Raw genomic sequence first — 21,404 nt, forward strand, 5'->3', positions numbered from 1 at the left:
GGAGCTTATGCAGCATCAGCCAAAAAAAAAAAAAAAAAAAAAATCATCACACCATTCCCTCCAAATGCCTGTCCAGTTCCTCCTTAAATTTATTTAACCTATCAACTTCCACAACTACAGATGGAAGTTTGTTCCAGCAATTAACCACCCGCTGGCTAAAGGCAAATTTCCGCACATCTATTCTACATCTGTCCTTTCTTAATTTGAACTTATGTCCCCGTAGGTTCGTAATCTGAACAAGTGGAAGGATCCCATCAGAATTCAGCGTGCTCAACCCATTCAAGGCCTTATAGACCTCAATCAGATCACCGCACAGGTGCCTAGTCTGCACCCACTGCAATTTGCAGAACTTAAGCCTCTCTTGGTAAGAGAATCCCTTCATTCCCCTCACCAATCGTGTTGCTCTTCTCTGTACACGCTCAAGCAAATCTACATCCTTCCTAAAATGAGGCCTCCAGACCTGTACGCAGTACTCAAGGCGTGGCCTGACCATTGCCTTATACAGAGGGACAATCACCTCCTTTTCCCTGCTAGCAAAATTCCTATATATCATTGACAAAACCCCATGACCTGCCCTAGCAGCCTGCCTGCATTGCTCAGAAAACTTCATATCTGACTGCACAATTACTCCCAGGTCTTTTTCATTTTCTACCACCTTAAGTGTAGTACCACACAGTTGGTACGTTTCTCTGGGGTTACTTCTACCCATATGCAGTACTTTGCATTTGTCAAGGTTGAACTTCAGTTGCCACTTCTTAGCCCATCTGCCCAAATTATCTAGATCCTGTTGCAGTAGCACACTGCCATTACTGTCATTAACAACCCTGCCAACCTTTGTGTCATCTGCAAACTTCGACATTAAGCCTGATATACCTTCATCAATATCATTGATAAATACACAAAACAACAGTGGACCCAACACCGAACCCTGTGGGACTCCACTAATAACATTAGTCCATGAAGAGCAGCACCCATTGATTACCACCCTCTGTCTTCTCCCACTTAACCATCCTTTTATCCATTGTAGCAACTTACCCTTAATACCATTCTGCTCCAATTTGTACAGTAGTGTTCCATGAGCAACAGTGTCAAAAGCTTTCCTGAAATCCAAGTATATGATATCAAAATTATTTTTCGCATCCAGTTCCTTTGTGACCACATCATAATAACCAATCAAATTTGTCAGACAAGACTTTCCCTTAACAAACCCATGCTGTGTTTGAATTATTGCTGCAGTCTTGTCTAGATGATCCTGCAATGCATCTTTAACCAGTGACTCCATTATTTTACCCGGAACAGAAGTTAAACTAACTGGTCTGTAATTACTCGTGTCACCCTTCGATCCACCTTTGTGAATTGGGGACACATTTGCACATCTCCAGTCCGTGGGAACCTCCCCTGAGTCCAAGGATGCTCTCATAATTATGGCTAAGGGTTTGCTTAGTTGCTTTGCCGCCTCCTTTAAAATAACTGGATAGATCCCATCCACCCCAGGTGCCTTTCTTATGTTTAACTTCAACAATTTCTCCTCCACTTTGCTCTCAGTTATTACAAAATCATTAAGCACACTGCTACAATTTGATAACCTTCTTCCATTTTCAAACTGTAATAATTCCTCACGTGTGAATGTAGATGCAAAATACTCATTCAGTTTGTTTGCTATCTGAGCAGGATCATCAACAGTCGAACCATCGATGTCAAGTGGACCAATCATATTCATCCCCTTCCTTTTAGAGTTTATATAAGTAAAGAAATCCTTGCTGTTTTTCTTAGCATCCTTTGCCAAAGATTTCTCGTAATCCGCCTTCGCCTGCTGAACCTCCTTTGTGACCTGATTACAGACTAGCTTATATCTGCCACAGGCTTCTGCGTCACCTGATAATTTATATGCATCCCATGCATTTTTCTTCTCTGTCACGAGTCTCATTAGTTCATTTGATAACCATTTAGGATTAAACCTTGAACGATCTTTTTTAATCGGTATATAAAGTCTAGTAGCTTCCACGATTAATTCCTTGAATGCTTCCCACTTAGAATTTACTGTTGGTAACATCGTCAGTTGATCCCACTGTACAGAATTTTAAAACTGTCTGAGACCACTGTACTCCCCTTTACGGAAGCAAAAACCCTTTCCTTTACCCCTGACGGTAGTTACCTCTTTGAGTAAATCCCACTTCAGCACACTGTGATCACTGCCACCTAGTGGTTCCTTTATCTGCAAATTCTTAATACACGAATGATCACTGCTGATAACCAGATCAAGAGTATTACTTTCTCTGGTTGCCTCTCGAACATGCTGCTGCAGAAAACAATCATCCAATAAATCCACAAAAGTCTGACTGGTGTGTGAGTGACCAACCCACAAGTTCCAGTCAATATCTGGGAAGTTAAAATCCCCCATTATAAGACATTCAGATTTACTGGCCCACTCTATTTCTCTGTACAATTGTTCATTGTACTCATTCAAGTCATTAGGCCTATAACACACTCCTACCCTTATTTTTCCTTTCGCAGTGCTTATCTCGCACCAAACTGACTCAACAGAGCACTGTTCATCTATATTAACTGGGTGCACTTCCTTTGATTTTATGTTTTTCTTAATTAACAGCATAACACCCCCTCCCTTTCTGTCCTGTCTATCCTTTCTGTACACATTGTACTCCCCAAATTCCAGTTCTGCATTCCTTATATCTTTGTGACACCACGTCTCTGCTATCCCAACAATATCCGCCTTTGATGTCTTGACCAACACTTCAAATTCATCAAATTTATTTACTATACTTCTAGCATTGGTATACATGCAAGCATACATGCTCCTATGCCTATTCCTTGTTACCCTAACACATCCCATATACCCAACAATTCCATGATGACTGCCATCCGTCCCTGAAACCCCCAACACCCCTCGCTCCAGGTCGCTTCTTATTCTAATAGAAGTTGTGCAAGAATCACCTTCACCTCTGCCTGCGGTTACTGTTAAACTATTAGTCTTTGTATCCCCCCAAACTAGCAGTTTTCCGACCCACCTAACACTGCCTCGATAGCATTAGCAAATATTCTTGCACCCTTTCTATTTAAGTGTATCCCATCCCTGTAGAAGCAATCTCTCCTGTTAACAAGTACAGTCCAGGCTGAAAAAAATTCTACCCCTTGAGCCTTGCACAATCCTTCCAGGGCCGAATTGATCGACAAGGCTCTCATCATGTACCCCCTCCTATCGTGTCTGGGCAGAATTGCAGACACTTTCAAATTCAACCCTATTTCACGGCTTTTTTTCAACAGTGACCTGTACTTGTTGAGTAATTCTGCCGGTCTCCTACTCTTAATATCATTAGTGCCAACGTGTACAACTATATCACCTTTTGTGCCCTTGAAAGATGATATCCGCTCTACAACGTCATCAACCTTTGCCCCTGGCAGACATACCCTGGTCCTGTTCCACCTATCCTTTTTACAAAGGATGTTCCCCGTTTCCCTGACAATAGAGTCACCAACAACAACTAGTTCCTGTGGGACCAGCGCATTCTGCCTTAGGGGTTGCCGCTGTGTTGCGTGATGACCAAGTGCAATCTCTGGCGTTGATGTGGGCAGCTGAGAGCCTGATGGGCCCCTCAATTTAGTTCCTTCGAGGGCATCCACCCTGTCCTTCAAGCTCTCATATAGGCCCATAAGAACGCTGAGTTGTTGCCTGATTTCGATACACTCCTTGCATTGCGCACACACAAAGACATCCCCCATGGCAATATCATGTTCCGTTCCAGAGAGTTCGGCAAACATTTCACAAGTTGCACATTTCTTTAGGCTGTGATGCGTTGGAGAATTGCCCCCCTCAGTTCTCCCCCGAGTCACAGCACTCCTGCCACTTTGTGCCCGTTGCTTTGCTGCTCTAGTTTGGGGCATGGTAGTTTAAATTAATAAAATCAATAAATTAAATATCAATAGTATTTGAATAGAAACTATTAAATAGAAACAGTGAAGCGTATTACTATATAATTATGCGTTAGAGCTACCTAGCTACCTCAATTAAAAAATTTGAATTCCCTACCACTATATCCAAAAACAATGGCTACAAAAATGGAACGAAATAACGGTTTTACCTATCGTAAGTAAAATCCACAAAAACTCTTTATCTAAATTAAAAATAAAAAATAACCAGCGTAACTATAACTATATGACTACGTATTAAGTACAATATAAAATAACAATCATGTAAATAACAGGTAAACACTTATCGTTTCTGCAGAGCCTGTAACTGATAGCTGTAACTTTTAAAGAGATTCAGCGCCCTCTCGATTGTCCGCTAAGATTGTGAAGCGCAGAATTAAAGACATGGCTGAAGATATTAAAAATCAAGTGATTGCACTTGTGAAAAATTCTATGCTTTATTCAATTCAACTTGACGAATCAACAGACATAACTAACAAGGCAGTTCTTTGTTTTATGAGGTTTGATTGCCAAGGAGAATTAAAGGAAGAACTCCTCTGTTCGCTAATCTTGTGGGGCAGAACATCCGGCTCTGAAATTTTCAATGCACTTAATGGTTATTTCCTGAAACACAGTATTGAATGGAAGAAATGTGTTGGGATATGCACAGACGGTGCCGCAAGCATGACTGGACATGCCGACCGGGCTAGCCGAGTGGGTAAAGTACCTGCCCGGCAACCCAAAGGTCGCGGGTTCGATTCCCGCCTCGGGCTTGGATCAGAGTACTGCAAAAACCTTGGGAGGTGCAATATGGCCACAGCAGCCGATGCGCCAACAACTACCAAATCAAAAAAAAAAAAAAAATGACTGGACATTGTTCAGGAGTTGTTGCAAAAGTGAAAAACGTTGAACACCCAGACATCTTGTTTACTCATTGTATTATACATTGTGAGCAACTTGTGGCGAAAAGATTATCACCAGAACCGCACGAAGTACTCTCTGATGTAATTAAAATTGTAAATGAAATTCGCCACAAAGCGCTCAATTCTCGAATATTTGAGACACTTTGTGAAGAAATGGGCTCTCAGCATGCTCATGTTCTTCTTCACGCTGAGGTGAGATGGCTGTCAAGGGGCAAAGTACTAACCCGATTGTTCGACCTGCGCCAAGAAGTCAAGTTATTCTTCCATCAGCAAAATCCATGACCTCTTGTCCGACAATGATTGGTTAGCCAAGTTTGCATACCTGGCAGATATTTTTTCTCTGTTAAACGAGCTGAACACGTCCTTGCAAGGACCGCTTACGGACGTGTTCACACTGCGAGGCAAAAATGGAAGGAAGCAATATCTTCCTTTGAAAATGCATTTCAAAGGAAGATATTGCTGTGGAAAACGCGGTTGGCTGAAGAAGATCTGCAAATGTTCCCAAATTTTGATGATTATGTGAAACAGGAGGATGTCAACCGACAGGTAATAATTCTTGTTCGATTGCACTTACAGGCTCTCACTGACTCTTTTGGTCATTATTACCCAAAGGAAGAGGACTCCAAACACGGAAATACATGGATAATAATGGCCGACCGGGCTAGCCGAGTGGGTAAAGTACCTGCCCGGCAACCCAAAGGTCGCGGGTTCGATTCCCGCCTCGGGCTTGGATCAGAGTACTGCAAAAACCTTGGGAGGTGCAATATGGCCACAGAAGCCGATGAGCCAACAACTACCAAATCAAAAAAAAAAAAAAAAAAACATAGATAATAGATCCATTTTCAGCAAAAATCAAGGATAGTAATTTAAACATGAAAGAAAAAGAAAGCCTAATTGATCTATCATCCGACAACAGTCTCAAAGGTAAATTCCACTCATCCCTAACAAGATCTCATTTTTGGCTTTCCGTAAAAAGTGAGTACCGAGTGCTGAGTGAAAAGGCCATCAAAATTAATTCTATTCGCAACTAAATATGTGTGAAAAGATATTTTCATCAGTTACGCCAATTAAAAACAAGTACCGCTGTCGGTAGAAATACAAATGGCTCTCAGTGTTGCAGTAACGTCATTGGGAGCCAAGAATCCAACAGCTTATTTCAAACAAGCAGCAACAAATGTCACACTGATTATTTCGCTATAATTAATCCTTTATACACCTCTATGTCGAGGTGCACTTGATAATTGTTAATTCTTTTTTAATAAAATGAAATTTAAAATGTTTTTTTGCAATTTCATAATGAATATATCTGCGTTTATGTATTATACTTTTTTTATCATTATAAGTCCATTATCTTATTAATTATATTAACATTAATGATATCCAATTTTTTGCAAATAACTTGGAGTGCAAAAACAAGTGTAAGTACCATTTCATATATAGAATGTTACTTTTATGGAAAAATCATGGTAGTGGTAAACTCAAAATTTTGAGTTTAGTGGTCTGTGAAGTCCAAAAAGTTGTCGACCGCAGGTTTAGATGGTCCTGCAATGCTTCTTTAACCGGTGATTCCATTATTTTCTCCCAGAACACAAGTTAAACAAACTATGTAGGACTGTCGTATGGCACATGTCAGACGAGTCGAACATGAGAAGGATTGCGGCCAAGTTCATGCCATGGTTACTGAGTGAAGACCAAAAGCAACTTCCACGTGATGCTGCTTTTGGTCTTCACTCAGTAACCATGGCATGAACTTGGCCGCAATCCTTCTCATGTTCGACTCGTCTGACATGTGCCATACGACAGTCCTACATAGTTTGTTTAACTTGTGTTCTGGGAGAAAATAATGGAATCACCTGTTAAAGAAGCATTGCAGGACCATCTAAACCTGCGGTCGACAACTTTTCGGACCTCACAGACCACTAAACCCAATTTTACTCACTCCTGGCCCGTTCTTGAACGGGCTAGGAGTGAGTAAAGCTACCTTTCTATGGTCATCACTGGGTATATGGGTATGACCCAAAAACCAAGCAACAATCATCCCAGTGGAAGAGTCCATTTCACTTCAACTGAAGAAAGCCTGACAAGTGAGGAGCATTGTGAAGTCCATGCTGATTTGTTTTTTGGAGATTAATGGGATTGTCCATAAGGAATTCGTCCCTCCCAGCCAGACCGTCAATGTGCCTGCCAACACATGTTAATAATTACAAATTTGCATATATTTATTTCATACCCAAGTTCCACAAAAACCCCACAGGCTTCAGGTTCATTACTTCCTGCAAATACAGTTACACCCATAAACCAGGCAAAACTTTGGAAAGGTTACTTAAACCTGTTATGGACATCTTTCGTAATAGTAGAGTAATTAATAACAATATACCAGTTATTAATGCTCTGAATATGGACAACATCTCTCATGTGCAAACTTTTGACTTCAATAATGTATTCACCAGCATAGACCTAACCAACTTAAAATCGGTCTTGAATGAAATCTACTGTAACTACAAAAAATATTATTGGTTGTAATTCAGTTTATTGAAACAATCTCATAAATCTTTGCATTTCCAATAATTACATTTTCATTTTTGATGGCAAATCTGTATACTTGTAAACCAAAGGTACCCCTATGGTTAGCCCCACTAGCTGTGTCTTATCTAACTTGGTCTGATATACTGGTCTGAGACCTCTCTAACCTCAGACATAAAGCTTTACAGATATATTGGTGACTTGTTAGTATTCAACTACCCTACATTTATACAGGACTTTGCTGGTATTTACCTTTCAGAATTTACTCTGGATAAAACAAGTAATGATGACTTTTTCAGCCAGTTACTTAGACCTGGATATCAATATCAACAGACTTCGTACCACATATATAATGAAAGAGATGCTTTTAGCTTTAATATAGTCACTTTTACCCATTGGCACTGACATTTCTAAACAAAAGCACATACTAACATAATACTCTTCCCAATACATCAGAATTGTTTCAAAATAGCAACAGTCTCTTTTCTGACAACATTAAACTACTCCATAATAAATTGCTATGCAGTAATTTCCCTGCAGCTTACCTCTACCATCATTTCAAAAAAGCAATAAATATTATAAAACTCAAAAAACTTATAAACTACAACTTTGATTTAAACATACAGCAGACTCTCGATTAACCGGGACACTTCAAGACTCCAAATAAAAAAATCAACCAGAAAAAAAAAAAAAATGTAAGTAATAGAATAGGTATAAACAGATATTTTGCAAGTCGTAAATAAGCAACAAGCGGCATTATAAGTCTTCATTGGGAGATTAGTGTACCTATTACCTTGCAATACCACTGTCTTCACAGCCGCCACTCGGAAAAAAAATAGACCAAATGTTCAGTTTTAGTATGTTGCGTTGATTGTTATGTTCCGTTGCAGTGCAAAAGGACAAATTCTGTTTCATTATTTTTGTCAGGGATGTCAGAATTTTTTTTGTAGTAAATTTTTATTTTTTTGTTTAGAAATCGCATAAATGCTCGCTAAACGCAAAAGAGTTGCATTTTCAGACAAAAACTTGAAATTATTCGAAAGTTTGAAAACGGTGCATCTGTTAAATCTCTAAAGAATCATAATGTTGGTGACCAAACCATACGCAACATCGTAAAAAATAAAGGGAAGCTATTAGATATAAAACAACATTGTAAAAAAATATAGGAAAGCAATTAGACTTGAAATGGACATCGCAAAAAATAAAGGGGCACGGTAAGTTTTTTATCTATTGCAATATTTTTTACGTGGTTTCCTGAACATTTTTCGATACAGTAAGTCCCAGACTTAACTACGGATTTCGTAAATTTTTTTTCGCTCAGTTTTTTTTTTTTTTTTTTTTTTTAGGATTGTAAAATTTAGAACAAAAATAATAAATAAATAAAATAAGCAATCAATAACGACGATCACGGCATGCAGAAATTACACAAGTGAGATACGGAGTAACATGCAAAAAAATAGGAAAGAAGAGAAGGTTCTTACAATTTATGGGTTTTTTTTTTTTTTATGACTGAAGATTTCAGTGAAGGGGACATATTTCACCATAATAATGTAAAAACCCATACAATTCCAGCTATCGGTATTATCACAAATACAATAAGATCGAGTTTACTACCCATTTATAATTAGATGCAAGAACAGAAAAGCCCAGTAACCCGGAAGGTGCAAATTGTTTAAATGTATTGACCTCCAGAAATGTGTTTTAGTAAAATGTGAGTTTGCGTGAGGTGATAATAGTGTTTTCCCCTTAACCTTGTGAAGTTTCAGAAAATTTCGTTTTGACCGTTATCATGGTGCTGACTAAGTGACAGCGCTACTAGTAAATCTACCAACAAAAGGAAAGCCGTTGATTTGGATCAGAAAATTAAACTAATAAGGATGTATGAAAATGGTGAAACATTAACAAGTATCGCATGGAATTCAGATTTGTCAATAATAATATAGTTGCAATATGTTATTAGTCATTCCCGAGTTACGTAAAAACTCAACGAAATTAGAAGTCCTGGAATGTAGCTCTTACGTATGTCGGGGACTTTTGTATTTTTGGATTAACTAGGAAATCGATTATCCAGGATTTGTTTTTTACCATCTATCCCGGAAAATCGAGAGTCTATTGTATTTGCTGTTGGATTTCATATTACTTTCAGGCCTATACATACCCACTCATAATGTATAGTTATATACTCGCTAGCCTCTGTTGTATCACACGGTGTAGAAAGCTTCTGCCACAGATTGGCTGTCTACGGGGGTATTGTTTTATTATGTCCTGCTTTCTGTTTTTTTTTTTTTTTTTTTTTTTTGTTGACATTATTTCTATTTCAATTTTTCTTTCTTTTTTACATTTCCTCAATAACAATATCAATATTAACTTAAACACATGAAGCATTTTTCCAGTCATCCGCCCAGGGACCAACTGTGGTACGGGTTTCACAACCCCTGATCACAACTATATTCCCCTTCCATTTGCTTTCTACTGTCCTTAATAACTAGAACTTATTTCTCGTGCATGATTAGGCTGGCTGAAAGCAATATCGAGATGCTATTCCTCTACCATCGCTTCTTTTTTGTTCTTAAAAAAAGTTGTGTCTTTTCTACACTGCCTTGTTAGTCATTGATTCTCCCCTTGTTGGCACTTTGCTTCATTTGTTTAATTGCTTACTTCCTGTACTGTACAGGGAACTAGCAGCTTTCACCTTTGGTCTCTGATGTAGCTCCGTATTCACTACTCTCAGCTAATTTCGCCGATTCCGGTCTAAGCACACAGTAAGTTGTCATAAACCTGACTGTATTCCTTTATCTTAAGTTACTTTGTTTAAATTTCACACTGAATTTTGCCTTCTTTTTTAATTCAAACCTTCATTCATTTTTCCTTTAACAGGATTTAATTGGCATTATTTTAGCTTTTTTTCTCTACTTTATTTATTTTTATTTATGTTTGAGTTTTATTTCTTCCTTTTGGTCTCTGTCAGGTCCGCTATGATGTATACACTTTGTACGTATACATCAAAACAGAAACAGAGACCCTGCTTACTGCAGTGGCTCCTACAGTTTTGGCTGCCGACCCCATGATGAAGTAGTTAAAGTCTTAGGACTCACTGCTTTAGTTACCATCATTGTTATCATTACTATTTTTATATTTATCTTAATTTCAGGTAATCTGCTTTTACCTTGCAGTCATTTTCAATTTTTCCATAGTAATTACACTTGACAGGTCAGCACCTCTACCCAATACACTGATAATATACATTTCTCTATTTATAAAATTCTGGCCCCAGAAGAAGGTGCTAAAATCATAGGACACACGGCATTAAGTTTTCTAATTACTTATTATCATCATGCTCTTCTTTGTTCTACTTATGTAAACTCTAGAAGGTAGGGGATGAATTTCATTGGTCCACTGGATATCGATGGTTCAACTGTTGATGATCCTCAATTAGGTAGCTAACAAACTAAATGAGTATTTTGCATCTACATTCACACATGAGGAGTTATTCAGAGAGGTGAATTCCAGAGGTGAATTGAACTCTGGCAGTGAGCTAGATGATTTTGTAATAATTGAGAACAAAGTGGAGGAGAAATTGTTGAAGATAAACATAAGAAAGGTACCTGGGAGTGGATGGGATCTATCCAGTTATATTAAAGGAGGCATCAAAGGAAGTAAGCAAACCCTTAGCCGTAATTATGAGAGCTTCCTTGGACTCCGGGAAGGTACCCATAGACTGGAGATGTGCAAATGTGACCCCGATTCACAAAGGAGGATCAAAGGGCAACATAAGGGTTAAGTAATTACAGACCAATTAGTTTAACTTCTGTTCCAGGGAAATTATTGGAGGCACTGGTTAAAGAAGCACTGCAGGATCATATAGACAAGACTTCAATTATAGCTTGAACACAGCATGGTTTTGTTAAGGGGAAGTCTTGTCTGACCAACTTGATTGGATACTATGATGTGGTCACAAAGGAACTGGATGCAGGGAATAACTTTGATATCATATATTTGGATCTTAGAAAGGCTTTTGATACTGTTGCACATGGAGGACTGCTGCATAAACTGGGCAGTGTGGCATTGGAGGCAAATTGCTGCTATGGATAAAGGGATGGTCGAGTGGGAGACGACAGAGAATGGTAATCGATGGACACTGCTCTTCATGGACTAATGATATTAATGGAGTCCCTCAGGTTTCAGTGCTGGATCCATTGTTGTTTTCTGTATTTATTAATGATATTGATGATGGTATATCAGGCTTAATGTCTGATGATATGAAGGTAGGGTTGCTTACCTTCATATCACTAATGACAGTACACTGCTGAAACAGGATCTAGAAAAGTTGAGCAGATGGGCTGAGAGGTGGCAACTTAAGTTTAACATTGATAAATGTAAAGTACTGCATATGGGAAGCAATAACCCCAGAGTAACATATCAACTGTGTGGTACTACACTAACGGTGGTAGAGAATGAAAAGAATCTGGGGGTAATTGTGCAGACAGATATGAAGTTTTCTGAGCAGTGCAGACGGTCTGCAAGAGTAGCATATGGTGTCTTGCCAATGATATACAGGAATTTTTCTAGCAGGGATAAGATTATCCCCTTGTATATGGCAATGGTCAGGCCACACCTTGAGTACTGTTTACAGGTCTGGAGGCCTCATTTTATGAAGGATGTGGAGCTGCTGGAGAGAGGACAAAAAAGGGCAGCAAGATTAGTGAATGAAACAAAAGGTTGCTCTTATGAAGAAATGCTTAAGTTTTGCAAATTATAGTCTCAGGAAACTAAGCACCTGCAGATGATCTGATTGAGGTGTATAAAGATTTTAATGGTTTGAGCATGCTCAATGCTGATGGATTCTTCCTCTTGCTCAGAATAATTGCCTGAGAGGGCATAAATTCAAATTGAGGAAAGATAGTTGTAGGATAGATATGTGGAAGTTCGCCTTTAGCCAGTGTGTGGTTGATTGCTGGAACAAACTTCCATCTGTTGTTGTAGAAGTTGATAGCTTAAATAGATTCAAGGTAGAACTAGACAAACATTTGGAGCAAGTAGATGGGTGAAATTAGATTTTTTTTTTTTTTTTTTGGCTGATGCTATATAAGCTCGCTTTTTTGCATCATGTGCCTTTACTAATGCTAATTACAATTTCAGTTATGTTAGCACTTTAACACTATCTCCTACCATTATGGTTGTTGGGTTCTTTTTGCCTAAATTTTGCAGTGTCGCAGGTCAGTAAACCATTAATTAATTAATTAATAATATTTTATACCGTTAAATTCTTAAAAAAAGTTTTTTTTTTAATATATATATATATATATAAAATATTAAGGATAATAGAAAATGATAGAAAAAGTAAATCAATCAAATAATAATACTTTCAGGGACTTAAGAAAACACAAAAAAAAATTATTATCGCTTTTTACCCACAGTCATCTAGATTGTGGGTAAAAAGCGATAATATTTTTTATTTTTATTATTATTATTTTTTTTTTTTTTTGCGTTTTCTTAAGTCCCTGAAAGTATTATTATTTGATTGATTTACTTTTTCTATCATTTTCTTTATCCTTAATATTTTATATACATTATGGGTATATTGCATGATTACTTGCAACTGCATTGACCCATTAATATTAGTTGCAGTTGCTGTCGTTATAGCTATTAACTTTCTTTTTTATCACATATATATATATACACACACACACACACACATATATGAAGGTTCACACACACACACACACACACACACACACACACACACACACACTGTGTGTGTGGATTGGTACGTGAATAAATTTTTTACAAGTATTTCTTAATGCTTATAATTTCAGGCAAAATTGTATACTAGCAGATGAAATGGGGTTAGGAAAAACCATCCAGTCTATCACATTTTTGAATGAAATTAACAACTATGGCATTTTTGGGCCTTTCCTTGTAATAGCCCCTCTTTCTACAATTGGAAATTGGCAGAGAGAATTTGAGACATGGACAGATTTAAATGCTATTACGTATCATGGAAGGTAAGTATTTTGTTTGTTATTCTAAGTTATATTAAAATACTATGTTTCTAGATAGCATATGTTCTTTAACTTAGTCAGAAAATTACTTTTATGGCATGGCTCCAATACTGTGAAAATGTGAGCCAATTAAGATATTAAATAGTTTAAAAAATGAAATATAAGTTTAAAATAACTTAACTGACTTATCTGAAGCAGCAGCTGAGTATCCGTACCAGATCATTTGTGAAATGAAATTTTCATTTTGTTTTTGCCAGTTAATAAAGTGTGTATCATCCTTTAAAAGTAGAAATAATTTGGAACTGTTTGAGGAAGTAGAAAAGAGTTCAAACAGTTTCCTAGCAAGGTAGATAATTTTATTATATAGAGCTCAGAAGACTGAAATTATATGGAGGAAGTCTGAAAAAACAGTAATATAAATGTAAACTGAAAATAACAATGGGAGAGGGTAAGGAAATACGGTGAAAATTTGTTCTTGAAATGATAAAAATAAATAAATAAAATAGTTGAAATTAAAATTATAGCCTTAGTAAGCAGAAAAATAAAATACAGCTTTTTTACAGGAAAAGAAATGGATTATATGGAGAGTAAAAAAATATAACTGGCAATACAAAGAATAGATGTTACTTGCCAAAAAATTCACAAAAATGCTGAATGAAATTTCACCTGTGGTGGGGGATGGGGATATCTTTGATTTTTCCACTTGTTCACTTCCACCTCCACATAAAGCAGATCCTAAAAGCATTATATAAAGGCTGCAAACAGTGCCAACGATGTTTCATTAACTGCAACTGATCTTGTTGTTGTGGATCTATTGTATCCATTTTGACCTTCTTTCTAAAATTAGATTTAAAGAACTATATATAGTACTCAATATGTGATGAACTATGGATTACTACAGGATAGTCATTGCCTTGTCACTGCTGATAGAATTCCTGTATATCATTGACAGAACCCCAAGAGCTGCCCTAGCATCCTCTACACTTCTAAAAGCATTATGTATGCTAATTATTTCCAGGTATTTTTTATTCTTTGCTATGCTAAGTGTGGTTCCATTTGGTTGGTATGTTAATCTGGTATTCCTGCTACTCATACAATACTTTACATTGCCACTTCTGAGCCCATCTGTTTTATTTTCCTAGATTCCCAATTCCTCTTATTACTGGCCCCAAGTGCCAAGTGTAGTGATTCGAGCGAGTTTTCTAGCGTGCCAATTATTATAAAGAGCTTATTTTTTGTGTGAGTTTTTGCAATCTCCTTAAACTCCTACTGTATATATTAATAACATTTAGCACTTTAAAACTTACTAATACAGAAAGGAAAGTCACCTTTCTTTATATTAATCACTTACTAACCTTTTTTTTTTTTTTTTGTTTTCCGCTTGGTCACTAGGTGGCACCGCTCCTGCCTCCACATCGCGGGGTTGGAAACCTGGGAGGAAAAGCTCTCACTCCCAGGGCGAAAAGGAGCAAACAGCATGGATTCTGACAACAAAGTCACAAAATCCTCTAACATGGCCCAATCAACTCAAGAACATGAAGAAATTTGTACAAACATGGCCAAAAGGCAAAAAACCAATATATATGAGATACCCGCTCCAAAGTATCTCATCATTCATTCTACGGGCGAACAGTCCACTGGAAAATTATCCCTTTTCCTGATACAAATGTCTGGAAAGCATAGCTGGAACTCAAAGCAGTAAAAAGATTAAAATCAGGTGACCTATTAATTGAGACAGCCAATATACGACAGTCAGAGCAACTAATGAAAACGTCCACTTTTGGTGGAATCCCAGTATCAATTACACCCCATAATACTTTAAACACCTCGAAAGGAGTAATCTCTGAATGGGATCTCCTCACTATAACAGAAGAAGAAATATTACAAGAAATGAAAACCCAGGGAGTCATTCATGTTAAAAGAATAACGGTCAAAAAAGAAGGAATAATCATCCAGACCAGAAATATCATTTTAACTTTCAACACTCCAAGTCCACCACAGCATGTGAAAGCAGGATACTTGCTTTGTCAAATCCGACCCTACATACCAAATCCTATTCGATGCTTTAAATGTCAAAAATACGGACATTCACAAACAACATGCAGAGGAACAGCAATATGTGCCAAATGTGGTTACCGAGAACACACCAATCAAGAATGCACAACCGAGCAACCTAAATGCCCAAACTGTGGTGGAAGCCACACTGCCTACTCTCTAGAATGTGAAAGATGGAAACAGGAAAGGAAAATCCAAAAATACAAAGCAGAACAGAAAGTTACATACCAGGAAGCCAGAAAGACGATACAACCAACCAACACAAGGAAACCTACCTACACACAGATAGCTCAAGTAGTGCAAATAACCCAGAACCAGCAAACAACAGGATCACAAACCAATGTTACAATAGCACCAAATGACTGGGCACGCAAATGGCTCATGCCCCCAAAACAGCAGAAACGAGAACAGGTGGCAAACACCCCTATCTTAGTTCCACCAACAGTATTTTCACCACCGCAGGGAAAAACCAAAGAAGATACCTCCATAATAATGCACCATGCTGCTGAACAAATGGACACAGCAGGAAAAACAAAAGAAGAGCCCGTTCTAGAAATATTTGCAGAGGAAGATATGGACACTGGAAAGCCATATTTCCCTAAAAAAGACAAACCACGGACAGAAAAATTTAAAACAGTAACGAGAAAACAACCAGAAAACTCATCTAAAACAAAACAATGAGTAGTACTTTTATTCAATGGAATTGCCGAGGTTTCCATAAGAATATTGACGATGTTCGTGATCTAATTTCTCAATATCACCCGATATGTTTCTGCTTACAAGAAACGTATCTAAAACCTGACGATACAATCTTAATCAAGAATTACAGTATACATAGACGAGACCGAATAAATAATTCTATAGCCCATGGAGGAGTAGCAATCCTTGTCAACTTTCGCATACCAGTCCAAGCAGTCCACCTACAAACCACTCTTGAGGCAGTAGCAGTACGTATAGCAACAAGTCGTTTAATAACAATAGTATCAATATATTTACCCCCGAACCAGGAAATAAATTTCGAAGACTTAGAAGAACTAATAGATCAACTACCCCTTCCATATTGTATAATGGGGGATCTAAATGGACATAACCATTTATGGGGAAATACTGATTTTAATAAAAGAGGACATCAAATAGAAAAAGTAATAGATGCCAATCTAATCCTCCTGAACAGTGGAAAAACACACGTATTTCCACCTTCCAACAGGAACGAGCTCAGCGATAGACCTTGCTTTATGCTCCCCAGCATTATATCCTATTTTAGAATGGACAGTTCATGATGAACCATTACAGTGACCACTACCCGATTATTTTCACTTTAACAAAATACACCCTATGTCCAGACGAAAACCCAAATGGAAATTTCACAAAGCAGACTGGGAAAAATTCAAAAATTTAGCAGTAATCGAACAACAGAGAGTCCGACAACTAACCATTGACCAAGCAGTACAATATGTAACGAATCAAATTAGCCAAGCAGCAGAACAATCAATACCAAAAACGTCTACCAAACTTCCCCTATTCCCAAAGCCTTGGTGGAAAGAGGAATGTACCCAAGCAAAACGAGATAGAAACAGAGCATGGAATATTTTTCGCAAAAATCCTACCACAGACAATCTAATACATTTTAAAAAAATAAGAGCAAGATATGTCAGACGGGCATTCAAGAAAGCCTCCCGGATACGTTTCGCCTCAACTATAAATAGAACTGCAAATACTAAAACAATTTGGGATAAAATAAGAAAAATGAACAATAGATACCAAAATTTAGTACATCCAATTATCAATTGGCAAGGACAAGACATCGCTGATCCAAAAGAAATAGCAAATGCTTTAGGTTCGCCAAAACATTCGCCAAAATATCTGCCACCACATCCTATTCACCGGAATTCCAGAAATATAAAAATCATCAAGAAAAATACAACTTAAAATTCTCCACAAAATACATAGAACAATATAACCATCCACTAACCATAGCAGAACTCCATAAGGTACTGTCACAAACAAAACAAAGTGCAGAAGGTCCAGATGGCATTAATTATATAATGATAAAGAAACTCAGCTAAGAATCTTTACAATCTATACTTCTTTTATACAACAGAATTTATATGGAACAAGAGTTTCCTAGCAAGTGGCATCGTGCAATTGTCCTCGCTTTCCCAAAACCTAGCAAAGATCCTACTAATCTAAACAGCTACCGTCCAATTGCACTTACCAGCTGCCTAGGAAAGTTAATGGAAAAGATTATAAATTCAAGACTCATATGGTACCTAGAAAACCATAACGTTTTTTGCCCAGTGCAGTGTGGCTTCAGGAAACATAGATCAACCTTAGACCCATTGATTAAAATAGAAAACAACATACAAAATGCTTTCATTAGAAAACAACATTTAGTCATGATATGCTTCAATATCGAAAAGGCATACGATACAGCCTGGCGCTATGGCATTCTCTGGGACATATAACTTAAAGCTAAGAGGACATCTCCCTGTTTTCATCCAGAACTTTTTACAGCATCGAACTTTCCAAGTACGAATACAAACTACACACTCAAAGGTCTTCCTACAAGAAGGAGTACCACAGGAATCAGTCCTCAGTGCCACCTTGTTTGCAATAAAAATAAACTCTATAACCCAACATATACCATCCTCCATAAATACAGCTCTTTATGTAGATGATTTCAGTATCTCTTTCCAATCCCAAAACATGAGAACAATAGAACGCCAGTTACAAGGTGCAATAAACAAGGTCAGCAACTGGGCTCAGGAAAATGGTTTCACGATCTCAACACAAAAAACTGTAGGCGTACACTTCTGTAGGAAAAGAAACCTTCATTTAGATCCCGAGTTAAAACTTAATGGAAAGTTAATCCCAATCAAGCCAACCATAAAATTTCTTGGACTTATTCTTGATAAAAAACTAACTTTTTTAGAACATATAAAACAACTAAGAACAAACTGCCTCAAGAGAGTCTTGTCCGCAACAACCTGGGGTGCAGATAGAGTTACTCTGTTGCGATTATACAGAGCCCTCATAAGATCTCGACTAGACTATAGAGCTCCAGCGTATAACTCAGCCAAACCGAGTGCCCTGAGGTAGCTTGATCCAGTGCACCACAGCGCTTTACGAACAGCTTTAGGAGCATATTGCACCTCACCAGTCCACAGCCTATATGCAGAGGCTCATGAACCACCACTACAACTCCGGAGACAAAACTTGCTGTTATACTACGCTGCAAAGATAAAATCAATACTTGACCACCCGACATGGACAATCCTACACGAACCAAGTTTGGAAAACTTATATAGAGCACATCCAAATGCTAACAAACCAGCAGTCATATTTAAGAGACCTAATCCAGCAACATAATTTAGATTTCAGTCAGATAGCAGTTTCTCCTAAAATTCCATATCCACCTTGGGGTACCATTCAAACGATATGCGATCTCCATATGCACAAATGGAACAAGGATTCCCTACCTACACAAAATTTCAAACAATTACACGCAGCCTACAGAGACCAACATTGTAATTCTACCTTGATATACACGGATGGCTCCAAAACAGAAACCAAAGTAGGAACAGCAGCCAAATTCCCCAACACCATCTTTCCAAACTGCTTCCAACTGAGTGCAGCATTTATACGGCAGAACTGGAGGCTATACAACAAGCCATGAACCATATATGGCTAACCAACATTGCGAACAGTATAATATTTACAGATTGGTTCAATGCTCTGCAAGCCTTAAAGGATAACACCACAAATACCCATCCAACCGTATGTAAAATACATAACACGCTATCAAAACTAGCAAAGCGAAAGCAAAACATAAGTTTCTGCTGGGTTCCCAGACATGTAGGAATAGATGGCAATGAACAGGCAGACCAAGCAGCAAAACAAGCAGAAAGCCCAATCAACAATAGCATAAAAATACCATACCTGGACTATAAAATTACAATTCGAAATAGTGGCGAAAAACAGTGGCAACAAAAATGGCAGGAACAAGGTGGTAACAAATTATTACAGATAAAACCGCTGTTACAACAATGGTTTTAACAAGAGCCAACAGACAAGAAGAAGTTATACTTAGCAGATTAAGAATAGGACACAACAATGTTACCCACTCCTATCTACTCAGAGCTGAATCTCCGCCGAAGTGCTCTGACTGTCACACAGTGCAAACGATCCAACATATTCTACTTGACTGCCCTAACTTTACACGACAGCGTCAGATTACCTTTAAATCCTTAAAAGGAATGGACACATTTTCATTACGAACAATATTGTCAGATAAATCTAATATATCCGAAGCCTTCCAGTTTCTCAAACGGATTAACTACTATAATTTGATATAAAAATCATACATAACAAAAGACATCACTGAATAAGCCATAAATCATAAGTTTGGCGCATTATAGCCATAGAAGCTGATGCGCCAGTAAAATATCCAATCCAACCTACCAACCTCTTATTACCCACTCTGCAACCTTTTTATCATCTGCAAACTTCGGCGCCTCCGTAGCCAGGTGGGCAGGAGCAGCAGTGCGTAGCACACGCTTCTTGATTAGACTGGGGTTTGAGCCCGTGCCCACCAAATACGGAGGATGCGGAAAGGTCAGGGAATGACCACCACATATCCCCGGAGTAATATGGCCTTAGTTGCTAATGCTCCTAAAAACCAAATAACAAACAAAAACAGCAAACATCTGTAAACTTCAGTACTCAGCCAGATATGCAATTAACAGTATTAAAATAAATATTGAAAATATTAAGGGGCTGAGTATTGAAGTCTGACGGATCACTACTAACATTAGTCCAAGAAGTGCAGTCTCATTAATAACTAACCTCTGTCTTCTCCAACTCAATCATCCCTTTATGTATAGCAGTAGATTGCACATAGTTCCACATTGCTCCAATTTGTATAGCTGTCTTTCATGTGAAACAGTATCAAAAGCTTTTTTGAAATCTAAGTTTATGTCAGTTATATTTTTTAATCCGGTTTATTTATGGCATCATACTAGCCAATCAGTTTGGTCAGACCATATCCCTTAACAAATCTATGCTGTGATTGCATAAAACTGCATTTCTGTGTAGCTAGTCCTTCATTACCCTTTGATTCTCATTTCTGAATAGAGGAAATATTTTCATATCCAATCTATAAGGAACTCCCACGAATCCAAGGATTCTTTCATAATTATGGTTAAACCTTTGCCTACTTCTGGAGCTAATTGACCCCAGGTATGTTTTTTATTTTAGCTTTAACAAATTCTTTTCTGTTTTCCTCTCAGTTATCATAAAGTCATTTTTCTCCCAGTTAAGAGTTTGATATACAGTGGTACCTCGGTATACGTCCTTAATCTGTTCCAGATCCTTGGACTTATACCAAACAGGACGTATACCAAATGAATTTTTCCCATAAGAAATAAAGGGAAAATGATTAATCTGTTCCCATGAAAAAAAAAATCCTATTGTTATTGGCATATTATACATTGATGGGGTTGTATAAAATAATTTAAACACTGCTTAATACTAAAATACATAAATACAAAAGCAATTAGATGAAATAAATGAAAATTTAACAAACTTTACTAATTTTCTATTTTCTGTCTCTTTTGCCTACTTGGACCTGGTTGAGGATCACCAGGTTTGACGTTTACTAAAAATCTGTCCAAAGAACTTTGCTTCTGCCTTCTCCTCAGGATGTTTTGGAAATGTGACATTGTCCGGTCATTCCAGGCAATGCTATTACGGCTTGGTTGGGGTGGTACTTCTCTGCAAAGTTTTTGACATCCATCCATTTGGCAAAGATTTCCTTGATTAATGAAGTAGGGGCTTCCTCTATCTCCTCCTCCTCTGAGCCTGAAGAGAGTGTATCCATCTTAGTCTTGTGCTCCTCATTTTAGAAGAAAAAAAAAAAAAAAAAAAATTACTTTCTTGTTCCTTTTTTCCAAAAAAAAAAAAAAATTACTTTCTTGTT

At 37.6% G+C, this 21,404-nt stretch overlaps 1 protein-coding gene across 1 annotated transcript in view; it reads left to right on the top strand.

Annotated features, from left to right (window-relative positions):
- Nucleotides 1-21,404, top strand: part of kis (chromodomain helicase DNA binding protein kismet) — a 1,089,809-nt gene that overhangs the window by 307,536 nt on the left and 760,869 nt on the right. Inside the window, 1 exon segment of the mRNA XM_090383876.1 lies at nucleotides 13,187-13,375. Within this exon segment, the coding sequence (XP_090240002.1) occupies nucleotides 13,187-13,375 (189 nt within the window).

The sequence above is a fragment of the Mastigoproctus giganteus genome, chromosome 10 (assembly GCF_048544385.1).
Source record: "Mastigoproctus giganteus isolate SK-2022 chromosome 10, ASM4854438v1, whole genome shotgun sequence".
Taxonomy (NCBI): Eukaryota; Metazoa; Arthropoda; class Arachnida; order Uropygi; family Thelyphonidae; genus Mastigoproctus; species Mastigoproctus giganteus.